Source organism: Coloeus monedula (genome assembly GCF_965178545.1).
Source record: "Coloeus monedula genome assembly, chromosome: 34".
NCBI classification, from domain to species: domain Eukaryota; kingdom Metazoa; phylum Chordata; class Aves; order Passeriformes; family Corvidae; genus Coloeus; species Coloeus monedula.
In genome coordinates, this window is record NC_138814.1 from 296,242 (window position 1) to 321,456 (window position 25,215).

A 25,215-nucleotide genomic window follows, 5' to 3' on the forward strand; every position below is an offset into this window, starting at 1 on the left:
CCACCTCCTTCTGGTAGAGCTCGGACTCCCTCTGGCGGCAGAAATCGCAAACGGCACCTGGGGGCGAGCGCGCGATTTGGGGCATTTTGGGGCATTTTGGGGCATTTTGGGGCATTTTGGGGGGATTTGGGAGAATTTTGGGAGGATCTTGGGAGATTTTGGAGAATTTGGAGGGATTTTTGGGGGCATTTTGGGGGTCCCGAACCCCATTTTTTGGGGGGCCAGTTAATTTTGGGGTGGGGGCTTTAATTTGGGACATTTTGGGGTTCCCAGACCCCGTTTTTTTGGGGAGGAAAAGGATGAATTTGGGACATTTTGGGGTTCCTGGACCCCCTTTTTTCCCCCGTTTTTTTGGGGGGGAAAGGGATGAATTTGGGGCATTTCGGGGTTCCCGGACCCCGTTTTTTTGGGGAGGAAAAGGATGAATTTGGGACATTTTGGGGTTCCTGGACCCCCTTTTTTCCCCCCGTTTTTTTGGGGTGAAAGGGGTGAATTTGGGGAGGGGTCTCACCATAGCGGGGGGGAAAGGGATGAATTTGGGACATTTTGGAGTTCCAAGATCCCGGTTTTTTGGGGAAAAACGGATGAATTTGGGACATTTTGGAGTTCCAAGACCCCGTTTTTTTGGGGGGAGGAAAGGGATGAATTTGGGACATTTCGGGGTTCCTGGACCCCCCTTTTTTTGGGGAGAAAAAGGATGAATTTGGGGCATTTCGGGGTTGCCGGACCCCCTTTTTTCCCCCGTTTTTTTGGGGGGGAAAGGGATGAATTTGGGGCATTTCAGGGTTCCCGGACCCCGTTTTTTTCCCCATTTTTTGGGGGGAGGAAAGGGATGAATTTGGGACATTTCGGGGTTCCTGGACCCCCCTTTTTTTGGGGAGAAAAAGGATGAATTTGGGGCATTTCGGGGTTGCCGGACCCCCTTTTTTCCCCCGTTTTTTTGGGGGGGAAAGGGATGAATTTGGGGCATTTCAGGGTTCCCGGACCCCGTTTTTTTCCCCATTTTTTGGGGGGTGAAAGGGATGAATTTGGGACATTTCGGGGTTCCTGGACCCCCTTTTTTTTGGGGAGAAAAAGGATGAATTTGGGGCATTTTGGGGTTGCCGGACCCCGTTTTTTTCCCCGTTTTTTTGGGGGGTGAAAGGGATGAATTTGGGCCATTTTGGGGTTGCCGGACGCCGTTTTTTTGGGGCGAAAGGGGTGAATTTGGGGAGGGGTCTCACTGTGGCAGGGGTGAAAGGGATGAATTTGGGGCATTTCAGGGTTCCAGGATGCCGTTTTTTTGGGGAGGAAAAGGATGAATTTGGGACATTTTGGGGTTCCAGGAGCCTGTTTTTTTCCCCCGTTTTTTTGGGGGGAGGAAAGGGATGAATTTGGGACATTTTGGGGTTCCTGGAACCCCTTTTTTCCCCCATTTTTTTTGGGGGGAAAGGGATGAATTTGGGACATTTTGGGGTTCCTGGACCCCGTTTTTTTCCCCCGTTTTTTTGGGGGGGAGGAAAGGGATGAATTTGGGACATTTTGGGGTTCCTGGAACCCCTTTCTTCCCCCGTTTTTTTGGGGGGGAAAGGGATGAATTTGGGGCATTTTGGGGTTGCCGGACCCCGTTTTTTTCCCCATTTTTTGGGGGGGAGGAAAGGGATGAATTTGGGCCATTTTGGGGTTGCCGGACGCCGTTTTTTTGGGGCGAAAGGGATGAATTTGGGGAGGGGTCTCACCGTGGCAGGGGTGAAAGGGATGAATTTGGGGCATTTTGGGGTTCCAGGAGCCCCTTTTTTTGGGGAAAAACGGATGAATTTGGGACATTTTGGAGTTCCAAGACCCCGTTTTTTTGGGGGGAGGAAAGGGATGAATTTGGGGCATTTTGGGGTTCCTGGACCCCCCTTTTTTTGGGGAGAAAAAGGATGAATTTGGGGCATTTCAGGGTTCCTGGACCCCGTTTTTTTCCCCATTTTTCGGGGGGTGAAAGGGATGAATTTGGGACATTTTGGGGTTCCTGGACCCCCTTTTTTCCCCCGTTTTTTTGGGGGGGAAAGGGATGAATTTGGGACATTTCGGGGTTCCAGGACCCTGGTTTTTTCCCCATTTTTTGGGTGGAGGAAAGGGATGAATTTGGGACATTTTGGGGTTCCTGGAACCCCTTTTTTCCCCCGTTTTTTTGGGGGTGAAAGGGATGAATTTGGGGCATTTTGGGGTTCCCAGACCCCAATTTTTTGGGGCGAAAGGGGTGAATTTGGGGAGGGGTCTCACCGTGGCAGGGGTGAAAGGGATGAATTTGGGGCATTTCAGGGTTCCAGGACCCCCCTTTTTTTGGGGAAAAACAGATGAATTTGGGACATTTTGGAGTTCCAAGACCCCGTTTTTTTGGCGGGAGGAAAGGGATGAATTTGGGGCATTTTGGGGTTCCCGGACCCCCCTTTTTTTGGGGAGGAAAAGGATGAATTTGGGGCATTTCAGGGTTCCCGGACCCCGTTTTTTCCCCGTTTTTTTGGGGGGGAGGAAAGGGATGAATTTGGGCCATTTTGGGGTTGCCGGACCCCAATTTTTTGGGGTGAAAGGGGTGAATTTGGGGAGGGGTCTCACCATAGCGGGGGGGAAAGGGATGAATTTGGGGCATTTCAGGGTTCCAGGAGCCCCTTTTTTTGGGGAAAAATGGATGAATTTGGGACATTTTGGAGTTCCAAGACCCCGTTTTTTTGGGGGGTGAAAGGGATGAATTTGGGGCATTTTGGGGTTCCCGGACCCCGTTTTTTTCCCCATTTTTTTGGGGGGTGAAAGGGATGAATTTGGGGCATTTCGGGGTTCCTGGACCCCCCTTTTTTTGGGGAGGAAAAGGATGAATTTGGGGCATTTTGGGGTCCCAGATCCCGTTTTTTTCCCCATTTTTTGGGGGGTGAAAGGGATGAATTTGGGACATTTCGGGGTTCCCGGATGCCATTTTTTTGGGGAGGAAAAGGATGAATTTGGGGCATTTCGGGGTTCCAGGACCCTGTTTTTTTCCCCATTTTTTGGGTGGAGGAAAGGGATGAATTTGGGACATTTTGGGGTTCCTGGAACCCCTTTTTTCCCCCGTTTTTTTGGGGGGGAAAGGGATGAATTTGGGGCATTTCAGGGTTCCCGGACCCCTTTTTTTTCCCCATTTTTTGGGGGGTGAAAGGGATGAATTTGGGGCATTTTGGGGTTGCCGGACGCTGTTTTTTTGGGGCGAAAGGGATGAATTTGGGCCATTTTGGGGTTGCCGGACGCCGTTTTTTTGGGGTGAAAGGGGTGAATTTGGGGAGGGGTCTCACCATAGCGGGGGGGAAAGGGATGAATTTGGGGCATTTCGGGGTTCCCGGATGCCGTTTTTTTGGGGAGGAAAAGGATGAATTTGGGCCATTTTGGGGTTCCTGGACCCCCTTTTTTCCCCCATTTTTTGGGGGGGAGGAAAGGGATGAATTTGGGCCATTTTGGGGTTGCCGGACGCCGTTTTTTTGGGGCGAAAGGGGTGAATTTGGGGAGGGGTCTCACCGTGGCGGGGGTGAAAGGGATGAATTTGGGGCATTTCGGGGTTCCCGGACCCCGTTTTTTTGGGGAGGAAAAGGATGAATTTGGGACATTTTGGGGTTCCTGGACCCCCTTTTTTCCCCCCGTTTTTTTGGGGTGAAAGGGGTGAATTTGGGGAGGGGTCTCACCATAGCGGGGGGGAAAGGGATGAATTTGGGGCATTTTGGAGTTCCAAGATCCCGGTTTTTTGGGGAAAAACGGATGAATTTGGGACATTTTGGAGTTCCAAGACCCTGTTTTTTTGGGGGGAGGAAAGGGATGAATTTGGGACATTTTGGGGTTCCTGGACCCCCCTTTTTTTGGGGAGAAAAAGGATGAATTTGGGGCATTTCGGGGTTGCCGGACCCCCTTTTTTCCCCCGTTTTTTTGGGGGGGAAAGGGATGAATTTGGGACATTTTGGGGTTCCTGGACCCCCTTTTTTCCCCCGTTTTTTTGGGGGGGAAAGGGATGAATTTGGGGCATTTCGGGGTTCCCGGACCCCGTTTTTTTGGGGAGGAAAAGGATGAATTTGGGACATTTTGGGGTTCCCAGACCCCGTTTTTTTCCCCATTTTTTGGGGGGTGAAAGGGATGAATTTGGGGCATTTTGGGGTTGCCGGACACCGTTTTTTTGGGGCGAAAGGGGTGAATTTGGGCCATTTTGGGGTTCCTGGACCCCATTTTTTTGGAGGAGAAAAAGGATGAATTTGGGGCATTTTGGGGTTGCTGGACGCCGTTTTTTTGGGGTGAAAGGGGTGAATTTGGGGAGGGGTCTCACCGTGGCAGGGGTGAAAGGGATGAATTTGGGGCATTTTGGGGTTCCAGGAGCCCCTTTTTTTGGGGAAAAACGGATGAATTTGGGACATTTCGGGGTTCCCAGACCCCGTTTTTTTGGGGAGGAAAAGGATGAATTTGGGCCATTTCGGGGTTCCCGGACCCCCCTTTTTTTGGGGAGGAAAAGGATGAATTTGGGGCATTTTGGGGTTGCCGGACCCCGTTTTTTTCCCCGTTTTTTTGGGGGGGAGGAAAGGGATGAATTTGGGCCATTTTGGGGTTGCCGGACGCCGTTTTTTTGGGGCGAAAGGGGTGAATTTGGGGAGGGGTCTCACCGTGGTGGGGCAGCAGCGCCCGGCAGCCGACGCAGCTGCTGCGCTTGGAGGTGAAGGCCGAGAGCCCCCCGGCCTTGGCCGTCAGCAGCGTCTTGCAGCGCGTGTGCTCCCCCTCTGCGGGGCCCGGGGGCCTCAGCACGGCCCAGGGACCCCCAAAAAACCACCCGGGACCCCCCAAAACCCCTGGGGACCCCCCCAGAAATCCTCCCCAAAAATCCCCCCCCAAAACCCCAAAAATCCCCCCCGAAAATCCTCCTCCAAACCCCAGAAATCTCCCACAAAGTCCCCCCCCAAAACCCTGAAAATCCTCCCCAAAACCCCAAAAAACCCCCAAAAACCCCCCCCACGAATCCTCCCTGAAACCCAATAAAATCTCCCCCAAAGTCCTCCCCAAAACCCCAAAAATCCCCCCAAAAACCCCGAAAATCCCCCCCCGAATCCTCCCCAAAATCCGCCCTGAAACCCAATAAAATCTCCCCCAAAGTCCTCCCCAAAACCCCAAAAATCCCCCCAAAACCCCCTCCAAAAAATCCTCCTCAAAACCCCCAAAATCCCCCCAAAAACCCCAAAAATCCCCACCCCCAAATCTTCCCCAAAAATCCTCCCCAAACCCCCACAAATCTTCCCCAAAAATCCTCCCCAAAACCCTGAAAATCCTCCCCAAAATCCTCCCCAAAACCCCAAAAATTCCCCCCAAAATTCTCCCCCAAATCCTCTTCAAAACCCCAGAAATCTCCCCCGAAGTCCCCCCCAAAATCCCAAAAATCCCCCCCAACACCCCAAAAATCCCCCCCAAAGCGCCAAAATCCTCCCCAAAAATCCCCTGAAAAAATCCTCAAAACCCCAAAATTCCCCCCCAAAAACCCCCAAAATCCCCCCAAAACCCCGAAAATCCCCCCCAAATCTTCCCCAAAAATCCTCCCCAAAACCCCACAAATCTCCCACAAAGTCCCCCCAAAACCCCGAAAATCCTCCCCAAAATCCTCCCCAAAAACCCAAAAAATCCCCCCAAAAAATCCTCCCCAAAACCCCAAAAATCCCCCCCAAAATCCTACCCCAAACCCCCCAAAAATCCTCCCAAAATCCCAAAAATCCCCCCAAAATCCCCCCAAAACCCCAAAAATCTCCCCCCAAACCCCCCAAAGTCCCCAAATCCCCACAAACCCCCCCAGATTTGGGTCCAAATTGGGGTCAGGGACCCCCCAAAACCCACCTGGGACCCCCCCCAAAAACCCCCAAAATCTCCGGACTCCCCAAAGCCCCAAAATCCCCAAAATCCCCCCCAAAATCCCCCCCAACCCCTCCTGAGGATCCCAAAATCCCCCAAAATTCCCCCAAACCGGATTTGGGGCCACTTTGGGGTGATTTGGGGTGATTTTGGGGTTTCTGGGGTGATTTTGGGGTGATTTGGGGTTTTTGGGTTGATTTTGGGGTGATTTGGGGTGATTTTGGGGTTTCTGGGGTGATTTTGGGGTGATTTGGGGCGGTTTTAGGGGAACTTGGAGCGATTTCGGGGGAATTTTGCTCCATTTTTTGCTGATTTTAGCCCGACTTCCATGGAAATTTCTGGGAATTTTGAGGGAATTTTCAGGATTTCGGGATCACTCCCTGCTCAGGTCACCCAGGATGGGCTCGGAGCTGCTCGGGAGGGACCATTTGGGGTGAATTTTGCTCGATTTTGGGTGAATTTGGGGCCATTTTCGCTCCATTTTCGCCATTTCTGGCCCGATTTTGCCGCGGTTTTTTGGGAATTCCGGGGAATTTCGGGAATTCCGGGGGTGATTCCCTGCTCAGGACCCCCTGGGCCCTCCCCTCGCCCAGGACGGGCTCGGGGCTGCTCGGGAGGGACCATTTTGGGTGAATTTTGCTCGATTTTGGGCCAATTCCGCTCGATTTTGGGCAAATTTCACTGGTTTTTGCTCAACTTCTACTCTATTTCCATGGAAATTTTTGGGAATTTTTGGGGAATTTTGGGAATTCCGGGGGTGATTCCCTGCTCAGGACCCCCTGGGCCCTCCCCTCGCCCAGGATGGGCTCGGAGCTGCTCGGGAGGGACCATTTTGGGTGAATTTTGCTCGATTTTGGGTGAATTTGGGGCCATTTTCGCTCCATTTTCGCCATTTCTGGCCCGATTTTGCTGCATTTTTTTGGGAATTCCGGGGAATTTCGGGAATTCCGGGGGTGATTCCCTGCTCAGGACCCCCTGGGCCCTCCCCTCACCCAGGATGGGCTCGGAGCTGCTCGGGAGGGACCATTTGGGGTGAATTTTGCTCGATTTTGGGTGAATTTGGGGCCATTTTCGCTCCATTTTCGCCATTTCTGGCCCGATTTTGCCGCGGTTTTTTGGGAATTCCGGGGAATTTCGGGAATTCCGGGGGTGATTCCCTGCTCAGGACCCCCTGGGCCCTCCCCTCGCCCAGGACGGGCTTGGAGCTGCTCGGGAAGGGCCATTTGGGGTGAATTTTGCTCGATTTTGGGCCAATTCCGCTCGATTTTGGGCAAATTTCACTGGTTTTTGCTCAACTTCTGCTCTTTCCATGGAAATTTTCGGGAATTTTTGGGGAATTTCGGGAATTCCGGGGGTGATTCCCTGCTCAGGACCCCCTGGGCTCTCCCCTCGCCCAGGACGGGCTCGGGGCTGCTCGGGAGGGACCATTTTGGGTGAATTTTGCTCGATTTTGGGTGAATTTGGGGCCATTTTCGCTCCATTTTCACCATTTCTGGCCCAATTTTGCTGCGGTTTTTTGGGAATTCCGGGGAATTTCGGGAATTCCGGGGGTGATTCCCTGCTCAGGACCCCCTGGGCTCTCCCCTCGCCCAGGATGGGCTCGGAGCTGCTCGGGAGGGACCATTTTGGGTGAATTTTGCTCGATTTTGGGCCAAATCCACTCGATTTTGGGCAAATTTCACTGGTTTTTGCTCAACTTCTGCTCTATTTCCATGGAAATTTTCAGGAATTTTTGGGGAATTTCGGGAATTCCGGGGGTGATTCCCTGCTCAGGACCCTCTGGGCTCTCCCCTCGCCCAGGACGGGCTCGGGGCTGCTCGGGAGGGACCATTTTGGGTGAATTTTGCTCGATTTTGGGTGAATTTGGGGCCATTTTCGCTCCATTTTCGCCGTTTCTGGCCCGATTTTGCTGCGGTTTTTTGGGAATTCCGGGGAATTTCGGGAATTCCGGGGGTGACTCACGGAGCAGGACCCCCTGGGCTCTCCCCTCGCCCAGGATGGGCTCGGGGCTGCTCGGGAGGGACCATTTGGGGTGAATTTTGCTCGATTTTGGGTGAATTTGGGGCCATTTTCGCTCCATTTTCGCCGTTTCTGGCCCGATTTTGCCGCGGTTTTTTGGGAATTCCGGGGAATTTTGGGAATTCCGGGGGTGATTCCCTGCTCAGGACCCCCTGGGCCCTCCCCTCGCCCAGGATGGGCTCGGAGCTGCTCGGGAGGGACCATTTGGGGTGAATTTTGCTCGATTTTGGGTGAATTTGGGGCCATTTTCGCTCCATTTTCGCCATTTCTGGCCCGATTTTGCTGCGGTTTTTTGGGAATTCCGGGGAATTTCAGGAATTCCGGGGGTGATTCCCTGCTCAGGACCCCCTGGGCCCTCCCCTCACCCAGGATGGGCTCGGAGCTGCTCGGGAGGGACCATTTGGGGTGAATTTTGCTCGATTTTGGGCCAATTCCGCTCGATTTTGGGTGAATTTTGCTCATTTTTGCTCAACTTTTGCTCTATTTCCATGGAAATTTTCAGGAATTTTTGGGGAATTTCGGGAATTCCGGGGGTGATTCCCTGCTCAGGACCCTCTGGGCCCTCCCCTCGCCCAGGACGGGCTCGGAGCTGCTCGGGAGGGACCATTTGGGGTGAATTTTGCTCGATTTTGGGTGAATTTGGGGCCATTTTCGCTCCATTTTCGCCGTTTCTGGCCCGATTTTGCCGCGGTTTTTTGGGAATTCCGGGGAATTTCGGGAATTCCGGGGGTGACTCACGGAGCAGGACCCCCTGGGCTCTCCCCTCGCCCAGGATGGGCTCGAAGATGCGGAGCAGGGGCCGGCTCAGCTGCTGCTCCAGGTAGTAGCGGGTGTCGATGGGCAGGTTCTGCTCCAGGGCGTACACCGGGTCCTGGCGGCAGATTTGGGGGAAAATCGGCGCTTTTGGGGATTCTGCGGCTCTTGGGGATTTTTTGGGATTTTTTCGGGGATTTTTGGGGGCGTTTCCCAGCCCGGAATCCCCACCAGGAGGCCAAAATTCCACCCCAAGCCCCCCAAAATCGCCCAAATTCCCCCCAAAATCGCCCGAATTCCCCCCAAAATCGCCCAAATTCCCCCCAAAATCGCCCGAATTCCCCCCAAAATCGCCCAAATTCCCCCCAAAATCGCCCGAATTCCCCCCGGTTTTGGGGTCACTCGGACCCCTGAGTGACCCCTTGACCCCCGAGTGACCTTGAATGACCCCAAACCCCCAAATTCCCCCCGTTTTTTGGGGTTCCCAACCCCCTGAGTGACCTCTTGACCCCTGAGTGACCCTGGGTGACCCCTGGGTGACCCCTGAGTGACCCCTGGGTGACCCCTGAGTGACCCCGGGTGACCCCCAAGTGACCTTGAATGACCCCAAACCCCCAAATTCCCCCCAATTTTGGGGTTCCCAAACCCCTGGGTGACCCCTGAGTGACCCCCAGGTGACCCCTTGACCCCGGGTGACCCCTGAGTGACCCCAAGCTCCCAAATTCCGCCCAGTTTTTGGGGTTCCCAAACCCCTGAGTGACCCCGTGACCCCCGGGTGACCCCCGAATGACCCCGCCTGACCCCTGAGTGACCCCGGCTGACCCCTTGACCCCCCAGGTGACCCCCAAGTGACCCCGAGTGACCCCTTGACCCCCGAGCGACCCTGGCTGACCCCTGAGTGACCCCGGGTGACCCCTTGACCCCCCGGGTGACCCCCGAGCGACCCTGGCTGACCCCTGAGTAACCCCGGGTGACCCCTTGACCCCCGAGTGACCCCGTGACCCCTGAGTGACCCCTTGACCCCAGGGTGACCCCGGCTGACCCCTGAGTGACCCCCTGACCCCCCGGGTGACCCTGAGTGACCCCTTGACCCCCAGGTGACCCCCGGGTGACCCCGGGTGACCCCTTGACCCCCGGCTGACCCCTTGACCCCCGGGTGACCCCCTGACCCCCGAGTGACCCCGGGTGACCCCTGAGTGACCCCGGGTGACCCCTTGACCCCCGAGTGACCCCGTGACCCCTGAGTGACCCCTTGACCCCAGGGTGACCCCTTGACCCCCGGGTGACCCCCTGACCCCCGAGTGACCCCGGGTGACCCCTGAGTGACCCCGGGTGACCCCTTGAACGCCGAGTGACCCCTTGAACGCCGAGTGACCCCTTGACCCCGGCTGACCCCTTGACCCCCGAGTGACCCCTGAGTGACCCCCGGGTGACCCCTTGACCCCGGCTGACCTCGGAGCGGGTGTAGGCGGCCTGGCCGCGGGCGCCGCTGACGATGACGTACGGGACCCTGTCCCCCAGCGAGGGGGCGCTGCCGGGGTCGCGCCGGCGCAGCCTGGGCGGGAAAGGGCCGGATTTGGGGGAAATCAGCCCCGATTTGGGAAAAAGGAGCCGGGAGTTGGGGGAAATCAGCCCCGATTTGGGAAAAAGGAGCCGGGATTTGGGGGAAATCAGCCCGGATTTGGGAAAAACGGCCCCGATTTGGGGGAAATCAGCCCCGATTTGGGAAAAAGGAGCCGGGATTTGGGGGAAATCAGCCCCGATTTGGGAAAAAGGAGCCGGGAGTTGGGGGAAATCAGCCCCGATTTGGGAAAAGGAGCCGGGATTTGGGGGAAATCAGCCCGGATTTGGGAAAAGGAGCCGGGATTTGGGGGAAATCAGCCCCGATTTGGGAAAAACGGCCCCGGATTTGGGAAAAGGAGCCGGGATTTGGGAAAAACGGCCCCGGATTTGGGGGAAATCAGCCCCGATTTGGGGGAAATCAGCCCCGATTTGGGAAAAAGGAGCCGGGATTTGGGGGAAATCAGCCCCGATTTGGGAAAAAGGAGCCGGGATTTGGGGGAAAGAGCCGGGATTTGGGGAAAACGGCCCCGGATTTGGGGGAAATTAGCCCGGACTTGGGGAAAGGAGCGGGGAGTTGGGGAAAATCAGCCCCGATTTGGGGAAAAACGGCCCCGGATTTGGGGAAAAGGAGCCGGGATTTGGGAAAAACGGCCCCGGATTTGGGGGAAAGGAGCCGGGAGTTGGGGGAAATCAGCCCGGATTTGGGAAAAACGGCCCCGGATTTGGGGGAAATCAGCCCCAATTTGGGAAAAGGAGCCGGGATTTGGGAAAAAGGAGCCGGGATTTGGGGGAAATCAGCCCCGATTTGGGAAAAGGAGCCGGGATTTGGGGGAAATCAGCCCCGATTTGGGAAAAAGGAGCCGGGAGTTGGGGGAAATCAGCCCCGATTTGGGAAAAAGGAGCCGGGATTTGGGGGAAATCAGCCCCGATTTGGGAAAAACGGCCCCGGATTTGGGGGAAATCAGCCCCGATTTGGGAAAAAGGAGCCGGGAGTTGGGGGAAATCAGCCCGGATTTGGGAAAAGGAGCCGGGAGTTGGGGGAAATCAGCCCCGATTTGGGAAAAAGGAGCCGGGAGTTGGGGGAAATCAGCCCCGATTTGGGAAAAACGGCCCCGGATTTGGGGGAAATCAGCCCCGATTTGGGAAAAAGGAGCCGGGAGTTGGGGGAAATCAGCCCGGATTTGGGAAAAGGAGCCGGGAGTTGGGGGAAATCAGCCCCGATTTGGGAAAAAGGAGCCGGGAGTTGGGGGAAATCAGCCCCGATTTGGGAAAAAGGAGCCGGGATTTGGGGGAAATCAGCCCCGATTTGGGAAAACGGCCCCGGATTTGGGGGAAATCAGCCCCGATTTGGGAAAAAGGAGCCGGGAGTTGGGGGAAATCAGCCCGGATTTGGGAAAAGGAGCCGGGAGTTGGGGGAAATCAGCCCCGATTTGGGAAAAAGGAGCCGGGAGTTGGGGGAAATCAGCCCCGATTTGGGAAAAACGGCCCCGGATTTGGGGGAAATCAGCCCCGATTTGGGAAAAAGGAGCCGGGAGTTGGGGGAAATCAGCCCAGATTTGGGAAAAGGAGCCGGGATTTGGGGGAAATCAGCCCCGATTTGGGAAAACGGCCCCGGATTTGGGGGAAAGGAGCCGGGAGTTGGGGGAAATCAGCCCCGATTTGGGAAAAGGAGCCGGGATTTGGGGGAAAGAGCCGGGATTTGGGGAAAACGGCCCCGGATTTGGGGGAAATTAGCCCGGACTTGGGGAAAGGAGCGGGGAGTTGGGGAAAATCAGCCCGGATTTGGGGAAAAACGGCCCCGGATTTGGGGAAAAGGAGCCGGGATTTGGGAAAAACGGCCCCGGATTTGGGGGAAAGGAGCCCGGATTTGGGAAAAACGGCCCCGGATTTGGGGGAAATCAGCCCGGATTTGGGAAAAACGGCCCCGGATTTGGGGGAAATCAGCCCCGATTTGGGAAAAACGGCCCCGGATTTGGGGGAAATCAGCCCCGATTTGGGAAAAAGGAGCCCGGATTTGGGGGAAATCAGCCCGGATTTGGGAAAAAGGAGCCGGGATTTGGGGGAAATCAGCCCCGATTTGGGAAAATCAGCCCCGATTTGGGAAAAACGGCCCCGGATTTGGGAAAAGGAGCCGGGATTTGGGGGAAATCAGCCCGGATTTGGGAAAAAGGAGCCGGGATTTGGGGGAAATCAGCCCCGATTTGGGAAAAAGGAGCCGGATTTGGGGGAAATCAGCCCCGATTTGGGAAAAAGGAGCTGGGATTTGGGGGAAATCAGCCCCGATTTGGGAAAAACGGCCCCGGATTTGGGAAAAGGAGCCGGGATTTGGGGGAAATCAGCCCGGATTTGGGAAAAACGGCCCCAGATTTGGGGGAAATCAGCCCCGATTTGGGAAAAACGGCCCCGGATTTGGGGGAAATCAGCCCCGATTTGGGAAAAACGGCCCCGGATTTGGGGGAAATCAGCCCCGATTTGGGAAAAGGAGCCGAGATTTGGGGGAAATCAGCCCCGATTTGGGAAAAAGGAGCCGGGATTTGGGGGAAATCAGCCCCGATTTGGGGGAAAGGAGCCGGGAGTTGGGGAAAAGGAGCCGGGAGTTGGGGGAAATCAGCCCCGATTTGGGAAAAAGGAGCCGGGATTTGGGGGAAATCAGCCCCGATTTGGGAAAAAGGAGCCGGGATTTGGGGGAAATCAGCCCCGATTTGGGAAAAGGAGCCGGGATTTGGGGGAAATCAGCCCCGATTTGGGAAAAAGGAGCCGGGAGTTGGGGGAAATCAGCCCCGATTTGGGAAAAAGGAGCCGGGATTTGGGAAAAGGAGCCGGGATATGGGGGAAAGAGCCGGGATTTGGGGAAAACGGCCCCGGATTTGGGAAAAACGGCCCCGGATTTGGGGGAAATCAGCCCCGATTTGGGAAAAGGAGCCCGGATTTGGGGGAAATCAGCCCCGATTTGGGAAAAACGGCCCCGGATTTGGGAAAAGGAGCCGGGATTTGGGGGAAATCAGCCCCGATTTGGGAAAAAGGAGCCGGATTTGGGGGAAATCAGCCCCGATTTGGGAAAATCAGCCCCGGATTTGGGGGAAATCAGCCCCGATTTGGGAAAAACGGCCCCGGATTTGGGGGAAATCAGCCCCGATTTGGGAAAAAGGAGCCGGATTTGGGGGAAATCAGCCCGGATTTGGGAAAAACGGCCCGGATTTGGGGGAAATCAGCCCCGATTTGGGGAAAAGGAGCCGGGATTTGGGGGAAATCAGCCCCGATTTGGGAAAAAGGAGCCCGGATTTGGGGGAAATCAGCCCCGATTTGGGAAAAAGGAGCCCGGATTTGGGGGAAATCAGCCCCGATTTGGGAAAAGGAGACGGGATTTGGGGGAAAGAGCCGGGATTTGGGAAAATCGGCCCCAAATTTGGGAAAATCGGCCCCAAATTTGGGAGAAATGACCCCGGAATTGGGGAAAAGGAGACAGAATTTGGGGAAAAGGAGCCCGGATTTGGGAAAATCAGCCCCAAATTTGGGAGAAACGACCCCGAATTCGGGAAAAGGAGCCGGGATTTGGGGAAAATCCCCCTCCAAAAATTTGGGTGAAATCTCAAAACAATTTGGAAAAAATGTGAAATTTGGGGGGGAGGAAAAACCCCCAAAAATTGGGGTTCAGGGGGAAAACTGGGGGCGGCTTTTGGGGTTTTTGGGGCGCTTTTTGGGGTTTCCAGGCCCGTTTTCCCCATTTCTGGGGTATTTCGGGGCAGTTTTTGGGGTATTTCAGGGCAGTTTTTGGGGTATTCCGGGGCGGTTTTCGGGGCATTTCAGGGCGGTTTTCGGGGTATTTCGGGGCAGTTTTTGGGGTATTTCCGGGCGGTTTTTGGGGTATTTCCGGGGCGGTTTTCGGGTTATTCCGGGGCAGTTTTTGGGGCATTTCCGGGGCGGTTTTCGGGGCATTTCAGGGCGGTTTTCGGGGCATTTCAGGGCGGTTTTCGGGTTATTCCGGGGCAATTTTTGGGTTATTCCGGGGCAGTTTTCGGGTTATTCCGGGGCGGTTTTCGGGGTATTTCGGGGCAATTTTTGGGTTATTCCGGGGCAGTTTTCGGGTTATTCCGGGGCAGTTTTCGGGTTATTCCGGGGCAGTTTTCGGGGTATTTCCGGGGCGGTTTTCGGGGTATTTCGGGGCGGTTTTTGGGATATTTCCAGGCAGTTTTCGGGGTATTTCGGGGCGGTTTTCGGGTTATTCCGGGGCAATTTTCGGGTTATTCCGGGGCAGTTTTTGGGGTATTTCTGGGGCAGTTTTCGGGTTATTCCGGGGCAGTTTTCGGGTTATTCCGGGGCAATTTTTGGGTTATTCCGGGGCAGTTTTTGGGGTATTTTCGGGGCAGTTTTCGGGTTATTCCGGGGCGGTTTTTGGGGCTTGTGCCCGTCTCCGGGCCCTGGCGGGGCTCGCACCTCTCGGCCAGCGCCACGTGGGCCTGGGGCGCGCTGTAGGCGCCGGCCGCCCGCGTCAGCTCCTTGGTGATGACGAGCTGCGAGATGTCCACGCGGTTGCAGAGCAGGTCCGAGATCACCTCCTGCGCGTGGGCCACGGCGCCCTGCGGGTCCCTGCGGGGCCGGGGGCTGCCTCAGGGACCCCGGCCCGGCCCAAAAACCCGCCCAGTTTGGGGCCACTTCCCCCCTCGCCCAGCTTTTTGCCCCGGATTTCCCCATTTTTGGCTTTTTCCCCCCATTTTTGGCTTTTTCCCCCCATTTTTGGCTTTTTTCCCCCCATTTTTTGGCTTTTTCCCCCCATTTTTGGCTTTTTTCCCCCCATTTTTCGGCTTTTTTTCCCCCCATTTTTGCCTTTTTTCCCCCCCATTTTTGGCTTTTTTTCCCCCATTTTTTGCCTTTCCCCCCCCATTTTTGGCTTTTTTCCCCCCATTTTTTGCCTTTTTTCCCCCCATTTTTTGCCTTTTTTCCCCCCATTTTTCGGCTTTTTTTCCCCCATTTTTTGCCTTTTTCTCCCCCCATTTTTTGCCTTTTCCCCCCCCCATTTTTTGGCTTTTTCCCCCCCCATTTTTGCCCTTTTTCCCCCCCATTTTTTGGCTTTTTTCCCCCCATTTTTGCCTTTTTTTCCCTCCATTTTTGGCTTTTTCCCCCCATTTTTGGCTTCTTTCCCCCCATTTTTTGCCTTTTTTTCCCCCCATTTTTGGCTTCTTTCCCCCCATTTTTTGCCTTTTTTTCCCCCCATTTTTGGCTTCTTTCCCCCCATTTTTTGCCTTTTTTCCCCCCCATTTTTGGCTTTTTTCCCCCCATTTTTGGCTTTTCCCCCCCATTTTTTGCCTTTTTTTCCCCCATTTTTTGCCTTTTTTCCCCCCCATTTGTGGCCGTTTTCCCCCCATTTTTTGCCTTTTTTTCCCCCCATTTTTGGCTTTTTTCCCCCCATTTTTGGCTTTTCCCCCCCCATTTTTCGGCTTTTTTTTCCCCCATTTTTTGCCTTTTTTCCCCCCATTTTTTGCCTTTTTTCCCCCCATTTTTGCCTTTTTTTTCCCCCCATTTTTGCCTTTTTTCCCCCCATTTTTTGGCTTTTTTCCCCCATCTTTTGCCTTTTTTTCCCCCCATTTTTGGCTTTTTCCCCCCATTTTTCGGCTTTTTTTTCCCCCATTTTTGCCTTTTTTCCCCCCATTTTTGGCTTTTCCCCCCATTTTTTGGCTTTTTCCCCCCCATTTTTTGGCTTTTTTTCCCCCCATTTTTGGCTTTTTCCCCCCATTTTTGCCTTTTTTCCCCCCATTTTTTGCCTTTTTTTCCCCCCATTTTTTGGCTTTTTTCCCCTCATTTTTTGGCTTTTTTTCCCCATTTTTTGGCTTTTTTCCCCCCCATTTTTGCCCTTTTTTCCCCCCATTTTTTGGCTTTTTTCCCCCCATTTTTGCCTTTTTTCCCCCCATTTTTGCCTTTTTTCCCCCCCCACTTTTTGGCTTTTTTCCCCCCATTTTTTGGCTTTTTTCCCCCCATTTTTTGCCTTCCCCCCCCCCCCCCCCCCCCCATTTTTTGGCTTTTTTCCCCCCATTTTCGGCTTTTTTTCCCCCCATTTTTGCCTTTTTTTCCCTCCATTTTTGCCTTTTTTTCCCCATTTTTGGCCTTTTTTCCCCCCCATTTTTGGCTTTTTTTCCCCCCATTTTTTGGCTTTTTTCCCCCCATCTTTTGCCTTTTTTTCCCTCCATTTTTGCCTTTTCCCCCCCATTTTTCGGCTTTTTTCCCCCCATTTTTGCCTTTTTTCCCCCCATTTTTGGCTTTTCCCCCCATTTTTTGGCCGCTTTCCCCCCATTTTTTGGCTTTTTTTCCCCCCATTTTTGGCTTTTCCCCCCCATTTTTTGGCTTTTTTCCCCCCATTTTTTCCCCATTTTTTCACTGTTTTCACCGTTTTTTCACCGTTTTTGCCCGTTTTGGCCCCGTTTCTCACCGGTGCAGCAGGATCCTCCGCAGGCAGGCTGTCACCACGTTGGCAGCCAGGGGACAACTCCCCCATTTTTGGGCCATTTCCCCCATTTTTGGGCCATTTCCCCCATTTTTCCCCGTTTCCCCCATTTTTTCACCGTTTTTCCCCATTTTTTCACCGTTTCTCCCCGTTTTTTCACCGTTTTTTCCCCGTTTTTGCCCGTTTTTGCCCTGTTTCTCACCGGTGCAGCAGGATCCTCCGCAGGCAGGCTGTCACCACGTTGGCAGCCAGGGGACAACTCCCCCATTTTTGGGCCATTTCCCCCATTTTTGGGCCATTTCCCCCATTTTTCCCCCGTTTTCCCCCATTTTTTCACCGTTTTTCCCCATTTTTCCCCCGTTTTTCCCCGTTTTTTCCCCGTTTTTGCCCGTTTTTGCCCCGTTTCTCACCGGTGCAGCAGGATCCTCCGCAGGCAGGCTGTCACCACGTTGGCAGCCAGGGGACAACTCCCCCATTTTTGGGCCATTTCCCCCATTTTTGGGCCATTTCCCCCATTTTTCCCCCGTTTTCCCCCATTTTTTCACCGTTTTTCCCCATTTTTCCCCCGTTTTTCCCCGTTTTTTCCCCGTTTTTGCCCGTTTTTGCCCCGTTTCTCACCGGTGCAGCAGGATCCTCCGCAGGCAGGCTGTCACCACGTTGGCAGCCAGGGGACAACTCCCCCATTTTTGGGCCATTTCCCCCATTTTTCCCCCGTTTTCCCCCGTTTTTCCCCCGTTTTTCCCCGTTTTTTCACCGTTTCTCCCTGTTTTTGCCCGTTTTGGCCCCGTTTCTCACCGGTGCAGCAGGATCCTCCGCAGGCAGGCTGTCACCACGTTGGCAGCCAGGGGACAACTCCCCCATTTTTGGGCCATTTCCCCCATTTTTGGGCCATTTCCCCCATTTTTTCACCGTTTCTCCCCATTTTTTCACCGTTTTTTCACCGTTTCTCCCCGTTTTTTCACCGTTTTTGCCCGTTTTTGCCCCGTTTCTCACCGGTGCAGCAGGATCCTCCGCAGGCAGGCTGTCACCACGTTGGCAGCCAGGGGACAACTCCCCCATTTTTGGGCCATTTCCCCCATTTTTGGGCCATTTCCCCCGTTTTCCCCCGTTTTTTCACCGTTTCTCCCCATTTTTTCACCGTTTCTCCCCGTTTTTTCCCCGTTTTTGCCCGTTTTTGCCCCGTTTCTCACCGGTGCAGCAGGATCCTCCGCAGGCAGGCTGTCACCACGTTGGCAGCCAGGGGACAACTCCCCCATTTTTGGGCCATTTCCCCCATTTTTGGGCCATTTTCCCCATTTTTCCCCCGTTTCTCCCCGTTTTTTCACCGTTTCTCCCCGTTTTTTCACCGTTTCTCCCCGTTTTTTCACCGTTTCTCCCCGTTTTTGCCCCGTTTCTCACCGGTGCAGCAGGATCCTCCGCAGGCAGGCTGTCACCACGTTGGCAGCCAGGGGACAACTCCCCCATTTTTGCCCCGTTTTTCCCCATTTTTTCACCGTTTCTCCCCGTTTTTTCACCGTTTTTCCCCATTTTTTCACCGTTTCTCCCCGTTTTTTCCCCGTTTTTGCCCCGTTTCTCACCGGTGCAGCAGGATCCTCCGCAGGCAGGCTGTCACCACGTTGGCAGCCAGGGGACAACTCCCCCATTTTTGGGCCATTTCCCCCATTTTTGGGCCATTTCCCCCATTTTTTCACCGTTTTCCCCCGTTTTTCCCCCGTTTCTCCCCGTTTTTTCACCGTTTCTCCCCGTTTTTTCACCGTTTTTGCCCGTTTTGCCCCGTTTCTCACCAGTGCAGCAGGATCCTCCGCAGGCAGGCTGTCACCACGTTGGCAGCCAGGGGACAACTCCCCCATTTTTGGGCCATTTCCCCCCATTTTTGGGCCATTTCCCCCATTTTTCCCCCGTTTTCCCCCGTTTTTTCACCGTTTCTCCCCGTTTTTTCACCGTTTTTTCCCCGTTTTTGCCCGTTTTGGCCCCGTTTCTCACCGGTGCAGCAGGATCCTCCGCAGGCAGGCTGTCACCACGTTGGCAGCCAGGGGACAACTCCCCCATTTTTGGGCCATTTCCCCCATTTTTCCCCCGTTTTCCCCCATTTTTTCACCGTTTCTCCCCGTTTTTTCACCGTTTTTTCCCCGTTTTTGCCCGTTTTGCCCCGTTTCTCACCGGTGCAGCAGGATCCTCCGCAGGCAGGCTGTCACCACGTTGGCAGCCAGGGGACAACTCCCCCATTTTTGGGCCATTTCCCCCATTTTTCCCCCGTTTTCCCCTGTTTTTTCACCGTTTCTCCCCGTTTTTTCACCGTTTTTGCCCGTTTTTGCCCCGTTTCTCACCGGTGCAGCAGGATCCTCCGCAGGCAGGCTGTCACCACGTTGGCAGCCAGGGGACAACTCCCCCATTTTTGGGCCATTTCCCCCATTTTGGGGCCATTTCCCCCGTTTTCCCCCGTTTTTTCACCGTTTCTCCCCATTTTTTCACCGTTTCTCCCCGTTTTTTCCCCGTTTTTGCCCGTTTTGGCCCCGTTTCTCACCGGTGCAGCAGGATCCTCCGCAGGCAGGCTGTCACCACGTTGGCAGCCAGGGGACAACTCCCCCATTTTTGGGCCATTTCCCCCATTTTTGCCCCGTTTCTCCCCATTTTTCCCCCGTTTTTCCCCGTTTTTTCACCATTTCTCCCCGTTTTTTCACCGTTTTTTCCCCGTTTTTGCCCGTTTTGGCCCCGTTTCTCACCGGTGCAGCAGGATCCTCCGCAGGCAGGCTGTCACCACGTTGGCAGCCAGGGGACAGTTGTCCCTGCGCACGGCCTCCAGCCCTTTGCAGTCCAGCTTGGGGCTCTCGGCGCAGCCCCCCGGGAAGCAGAGGCCGGCGTAGCGCTTCTTGCTGATCAGCAGGTAGGGCAGGTACACCTGAGCCCCAAAAACCCCAAACACCTTTGTCCCCTTTCCAGCAGCCTTTCCCCATTTTCCCCAAATTTTTCCCCATTTTTGCACCTCTTTTTTCCCCATTTTTCTGCTGTTTTTTCCCATTTTTTTCCCTTTTTCCCCCCCTTTTTTAGCAATTTCTCACTATTTTTTAACTTATTTTTTCTCATTTTTCCCGTAATTTCCTCCATATTTTTTGGTGATTTTTTTGCTACTTTTTCCCCATTTTTCAGCAATTTCCCTTCTTTTTTTTTGTTATTTTTTCCCATTTTTTTCTTGGTTTTTTGTTATTTTTTTCCCATTTTTTCGAAATATCCCCCCCATTTTTCCCCTTTTTTTCCCCCTTTTTTAGCAATTTCTCACCATTTTTTAACTTATTTTTTCTCATTTTTCCCGTAATTTCCTCCATATTCTTTGGTGCTTTTTTTGCTACTTTTTCCCCATTTTTCAGCCATTTCCCCCCGTTCTTTTGCTGTTTTTTCCCTTTTTTTCCCCCATTTTTAGCAATTTCTCACCATTCTTTGACCCATTTTTTCCCATTTTTCCCACAATTTCCTCCATCTTTTTTTGTGCTTTTTTTGCTACTTTTTCCCCATTTTTCAGCAATTTCCCCCCATTCTTTTGCTGTTTTTTCCCTTTTTTTCCCCATTTTTAGCAATTTCTCACCATTTTTTAACTTATTTTTTCTCATTTTTCCCACCATTTCCTCCACCTTTTTTGGTGATTTTTTTGCTACTTTTTCCCCATTTTTCAGCAATTTCCCCCCATTCTTTTGCTGTTTTTTCCCTTTTTTTCCCCATTTTTAGCAATTTCTCACCATTTTTTAACTTATTTTTTCTCATTTTTCCCACCATTTCCTCCACCTTTTTTGGTGATTTTTTTGGTATTTTTTCCCCATTTTTCAGCAATTTCCCTTCATTTTTTTTGTCATTTTTTCCTTTTTTTTTCTTGGTTTTTTGTTATTTTTTTCCCATTTTTTCGAAATATCCCCCCCATTTTTCCCCTTTTTTTCCCCATTTTTAGCAATTTCTCACCATTCTTTGACCCATTTTTTCCCATTTTTCCCGCAATTTCCTCCATATTTTTTGGTGATTCTTTTGCTACTTTTTCCCCATTTTTCAGCAATTTCCCTCCTTTTTTTTTTTTGCTGTTTTTTCCCTTCCCCCCCCCCTCTTTTAGCAATTTCTCACCATTTTTTAACTTATTTTTTCTCATTTTTCCCACCATTTCCTCCATATTTTTTGGTGATTTTTTTGCTACTTTTTCCCCATTTTTCAGCAATTTCCCTTCATTTTTTTTGTTATTTTTTTCCCTTTTTTTTCTTGGTTTTTTGTTATTTTTTTCCCATTTTTTCAAAATATCCCCACCATTTTTCCCCTTTTTTTTCCCCTTTTTTAGCAATTTCTCACCATTTTTTAACTTATTTTTTCTCATTTTTCCCACCATTTCCTCCATATTCTTTGGTGCTTTTTTTGCTACTTTTTCCCCATTTTTCAGCAATTTCCCCCCGTTCTTTTGCTGTTTTTTCCCTTTTTTTCCCCATTTTTAGCAATTTCTCACCATTCTTTGACCCATTTTTCCCGCAATTTCCTCCATATTCTTTGGTGATTTTTTTGCTACTTTTTCCCCATTTTTCAGCAATTTCCCCCCATTCTTTTGCTGTTTTTCCCCTTTTTTTCCCCCATTTTTAGCAATTTCTCACCATTCTTTGACCCATTTTTTCCCATTTTTCCCGCAATTTCCTCCATCTTTTTTTGTGGCTTTTTTGCTACTTTTTCCCCATTTTTCAGCAATTTCCCCCCATTCTTTTGCTGTTTTTTCCCTTTTTTTTCCCCTTTTTTAGCAATTTCTCACCATTTTTTAACTTATTTTTTCTCATTTTTCCCACCATTTCCTCCACCTTTTTTGGTGATTTTTTTGCTACTTTTTCCCCATTTTTCAGCAATTTCCCCCCATTCTTTTGCTGTTTTTTCCCTTTTTTTCCCCATTTTTAGCAATTTCTCACCATTTTTTAACTTATTTTTTCTCATTTTTCCCGTAATTTCCTCCATATTCTTTGGTGCTTTTTTTGCTACTTTTTCCCCATTTTTCAGCCATTTCCCCCCATTCTTTTGCTGTTTTTTCCCTTTTTTTCCCCATTTTTAGCAATTTCTCACCATTTTTTAACTTATTTTTTCTCATTTTTCCCACCATTTCCTCCACCTTTTTTGGTGATTTTTTTGCTACTTTTTCCCTATTTTTCAGCAATTTCCCTCCATTTTTTTTGCTGTTTTTTGCCTTTTTCCCCCCCTTTTTTAGCAATTTCTCACCATTTTTTAACTTATTTTTTCTCATTTTTCCCACCATTTCCTCCATATTTTTTGGTGATTCTTTTGCTACTTTTTCCCCATTTTTCAGCCATTTCCCTTCATTTTTTTTGTCATTTTTTCCCTTTTTTTTCTTGGTTTTTTGTTATTTTTTTCCCATTTTTTCAAAATATCCCCACCATTTTTCCCCTTTTTTTTCCCCTTTTTTAGCAATTTCTCACCATTCTTTGACCCATTTTTTCCCACCATTTCCTCCACCTTTTTTGGTGATTTTTTTGCTACTTTTTCCCCATTTTTCAGCAATTTCCCTCCATTTTTTTTTTGCTGTTTTTTGCCTTTTTCCCCCCCTCTTTTAGCAATTTCTCACCATTTTTTAACTTATTTTTTCTCATTTTTCCCACCATTTCCTCCACCTTTTTTGGTGATTTTTTTGCTACTTTTTCCCCATTTTTCAGCAATTTCCCTCCATTTTTTTTGTCATTCTTTCCTTTTTTTTTCTTGGTTTTTTGTTATTTTTTTCCCATTTTTTCAAAATATCCCCCCCATTTTTTTCCCTTTTTTTCCCCTTTTTTAGCAATTTCTCACCATTTTTTAAGTTATTTTTTCCCATTTTCCCCACCATTTCCTCCATATTCTTTGGTGATTTTTTTGCTACTTTTTCCCCATTTTTCAGCAATTTCCCTTCTTTTTTTTTGTTATTTTTTTCCCTTTTTTTTCTTGGTCTTTTGTTATTTTTTTCCCATTTTTTCAAAATATCCCCACCATTTTTCCCCTTTTTTTTCCCCTTTTTTAGCAATTTCTCACCATTCTTTGACCCATTTTTTCCCACCATTTCCTCCACCTTTTTTGGTGATTTTTTTGCTACTTTTTCCCCATTTTTCAGCAATTTCCCTCCATTTTTTTTTTGCTGTTTTTTGCCTTTTTCCCCCCCTCTTTTAGCAATTTCTCACCATTTTTTAACTTATTTTTTCTCATTTTTCCCACCATTTCCTCCACCTTTTTTGGTGATTTTTTTGCTACTTTTTCCCCATTTTTCAGTAATTTCCCTCCATTTTTTTTGTCATTCTTTCCCTTTTTTTTCTTGGTTTTTTGTTATTTTTTTCCCATTTTTTCAAAATATCCCCCCCATTTTTTTCCCTTTTTTTCCCCTTTTTTAGCAATTTCTCACCATTTTTTAACTTATTTTTTCTCATTTTTCCCACCATTTCCTCCATATTTTTTGGTGATTCTTTTGCTACTTTTTCCCCATTTTTCAGCAATTTCCCTTCATTTTTTTTGTTATTTTTTTCCCTTTTTTTTCTTGGTTTTTTTGTTATTTTTTTCCCATTTTTTCAAAATATCCCCACCATTTTTCCCCTTTTTTTTCCCCTTTTTTAGCAATTTCTCACCATTCTTTGACCCATTTTTTCCCATTTTTCCCGCAATTTCCTCCATATTTTTTGTGGCTTTTTTTGCTACTTTTTCCCCATTTTTCAGCAATTTCCCCCCGTTCTTTTGCTGTTTTTTCCCTTTTTTTCCCCTTTTTTAGCAATTTCTCACCATTTTTTAACTTATTTTTTCTCATTTTTCCCGTAATTTCCTCCATATTTTTTGGTGATTTTTTTGCTACTTTTTCCCCATTTTTCAGCAATTTCCCTTCATTTTTTTTGTTATTTTTTCCCATTTTTTTCTTGGTTTTTTGTTATTTTTTTCCCATTTTTTCGAAATATCCCCCCCATTTTTCCCCTTTTTTTTCCCCTTTTTTAGCAATTTCTCACCATTTTTTAACTTATTTTTTCTCATTTTTCCCACCATTTCCTCCATATTCTTTGGTGATTTTTTTGCTACTTTTTCCCCATTTTTCAGCAATTTCCCCCCGTTCTTTTGCTGTTTTTTCCCTTTTTTTCCCCTTTTTTAGCAATTTCTCACCATTTTTTAACTTATTTTTTCTCATTTTTCCCGTAATTTCCTCCATATTCTTTGGTGATTTTTTTGCTACTTTTTCCCCATTTTTCAGCAATTTCCCTTCATTTTTTTTGTCATTTTTTCCCTTTTTTTTCTTGGTTTTTTGTTATTTTTTTCCCATTTTTTCGAAATATCCCCCCCATTTTTCCCCTTTTTTTTCCCCTTTTTTAGCAATTTCTCACCATTCTTTGACCCATTTTTCCCGCAATTTCCTCCATATTTTTTGGTGCTTTTTTTGCTACTTTTTCCCCATTTTTCAGCAATTTCCCCCCATTCTTTTGCTGTTTTTTGCCTTTTTCCCCCCCATTTTTAGCAATTTCTCACCATTTTTTAACTTATTTTTTCCCATTTTTCCCACCATTTCCTCCATATTCTTTGGTGATTTTTTTGCTACTTTTTCCCCATTTTTCAGCCATTTCCCTTCATTTTTTTTGTCATTTTTTCCCTTTTTTTTCTTGGTTTTTTGTTATTTTTTTCCCATTTTTTCGAAATATCCCTCCCATTTTTCCCCTTTTTTTTCCCCTTTTTTAGCAATTTCTCACCATTCTTTGACCCATTTTTCCCGCAATTTCCTCCATATTTTTTGGTGCTTTTTTTGCTACTTTTTCCCCATTTTTCAGCAATTTCCCCCCATTCTTTTGCTGTTTTTTCCCTTTTTTTCCCCATTTTTAGCAATTTCTCACCATTTTTAACTTATTTTTTCTCATTTTTCCCACCATTTCCTCCATATTCTTTGGTGATTTTTTTGCTACTTTTTCCCCATTTTTCAGCAATTTCCCTCCATTTTTTTTGCTGTTTTTTGCCTTTTTCCCCCCCTTTTTTAGCAATTTCTCACCATTTTTTAACTTATTTTTTCTCATTTTTCCCGTAATTTCCTCCATATTCTTTGGTGCTTTTTTTGCTACTTTTTCCCCATTTTTCAGCAATTTCCCTTCATTTTTTTTGTCATTTTTTCCCTTTTTTTTCTTGGTTTTTTGTTATTTTTTTCCCATTTTTTCGAAATATCCCCCCCATTTTTCCCCTTTTTTTTCCCCTTTTTTAGCAATTTCTCACCATTTTTTAACTTATTTTTTCTCATTTTTCCCGTAATTTCCTCCATATTCTTTGGTGCTTTTTTTGCTACTTTTTCCCCATTTTTCAGCCATTTCCCCCCGTTCTTTTGCTGTTTTTTCCCTTTTTTTCCCCCATTTTTAGCAATTTCTCACCATTCTTTGACCCATTTTTTTCCATTTTTCCCACAATTTCCTCCATCTTTTTTTGTGGCTTTTTTGCTACTTTTTCCCCATTTTTCAGCAATTTCCCCCCATTCTTTTGCTGTTTTTTGCCTTTTTCCCCCCCTTTTTTAGCAATTTCTCACCATTTTTTAACTTATTTTTTCCCATTTTTCCCACCATTTCCTCCATATTCTTTGGTGATTT

The 25,215-nt window shown here is 49.6% G+C and overlaps 1 protein-coding gene across 1 annotated transcript in view; it reads right to left on the bottom strand.

Moving 5' to 3' along the window:
* The window catches only part of POLD1 (DNA polymerase delta 1, catalytic subunit), an 80,082-nt gene that overhangs the window by 4,511 nt on the left and 50,356 nt on the right, over positions 1–25,215 (bottom strand). Inside the window, exons 19-24 of the mRNA XM_082299772.1 lie at positions 19,357–19,532; positions 14,632–14,784; positions 10,087–10,189; positions 8,620–8,752; positions 4,635–4,748; positions 5–57 (exon numbers count right to left, since the gene is read on the bottom strand). Of these exons, the coding sequence (XP_082155898.1) occupies positions 5–57; positions 4,635–4,748; positions 8,620–8,752; positions 10,087–10,189; positions 14,632–14,784; positions 19,357–19,532 (732 nt within the window). The remainder of the gene's footprint in view (positions 1–4; positions 58–4,634; positions 4,749–8,619; positions 8,753–10,086; positions 10,190–14,631; positions 14,785–19,356; positions 19,533–25,215) is intronic.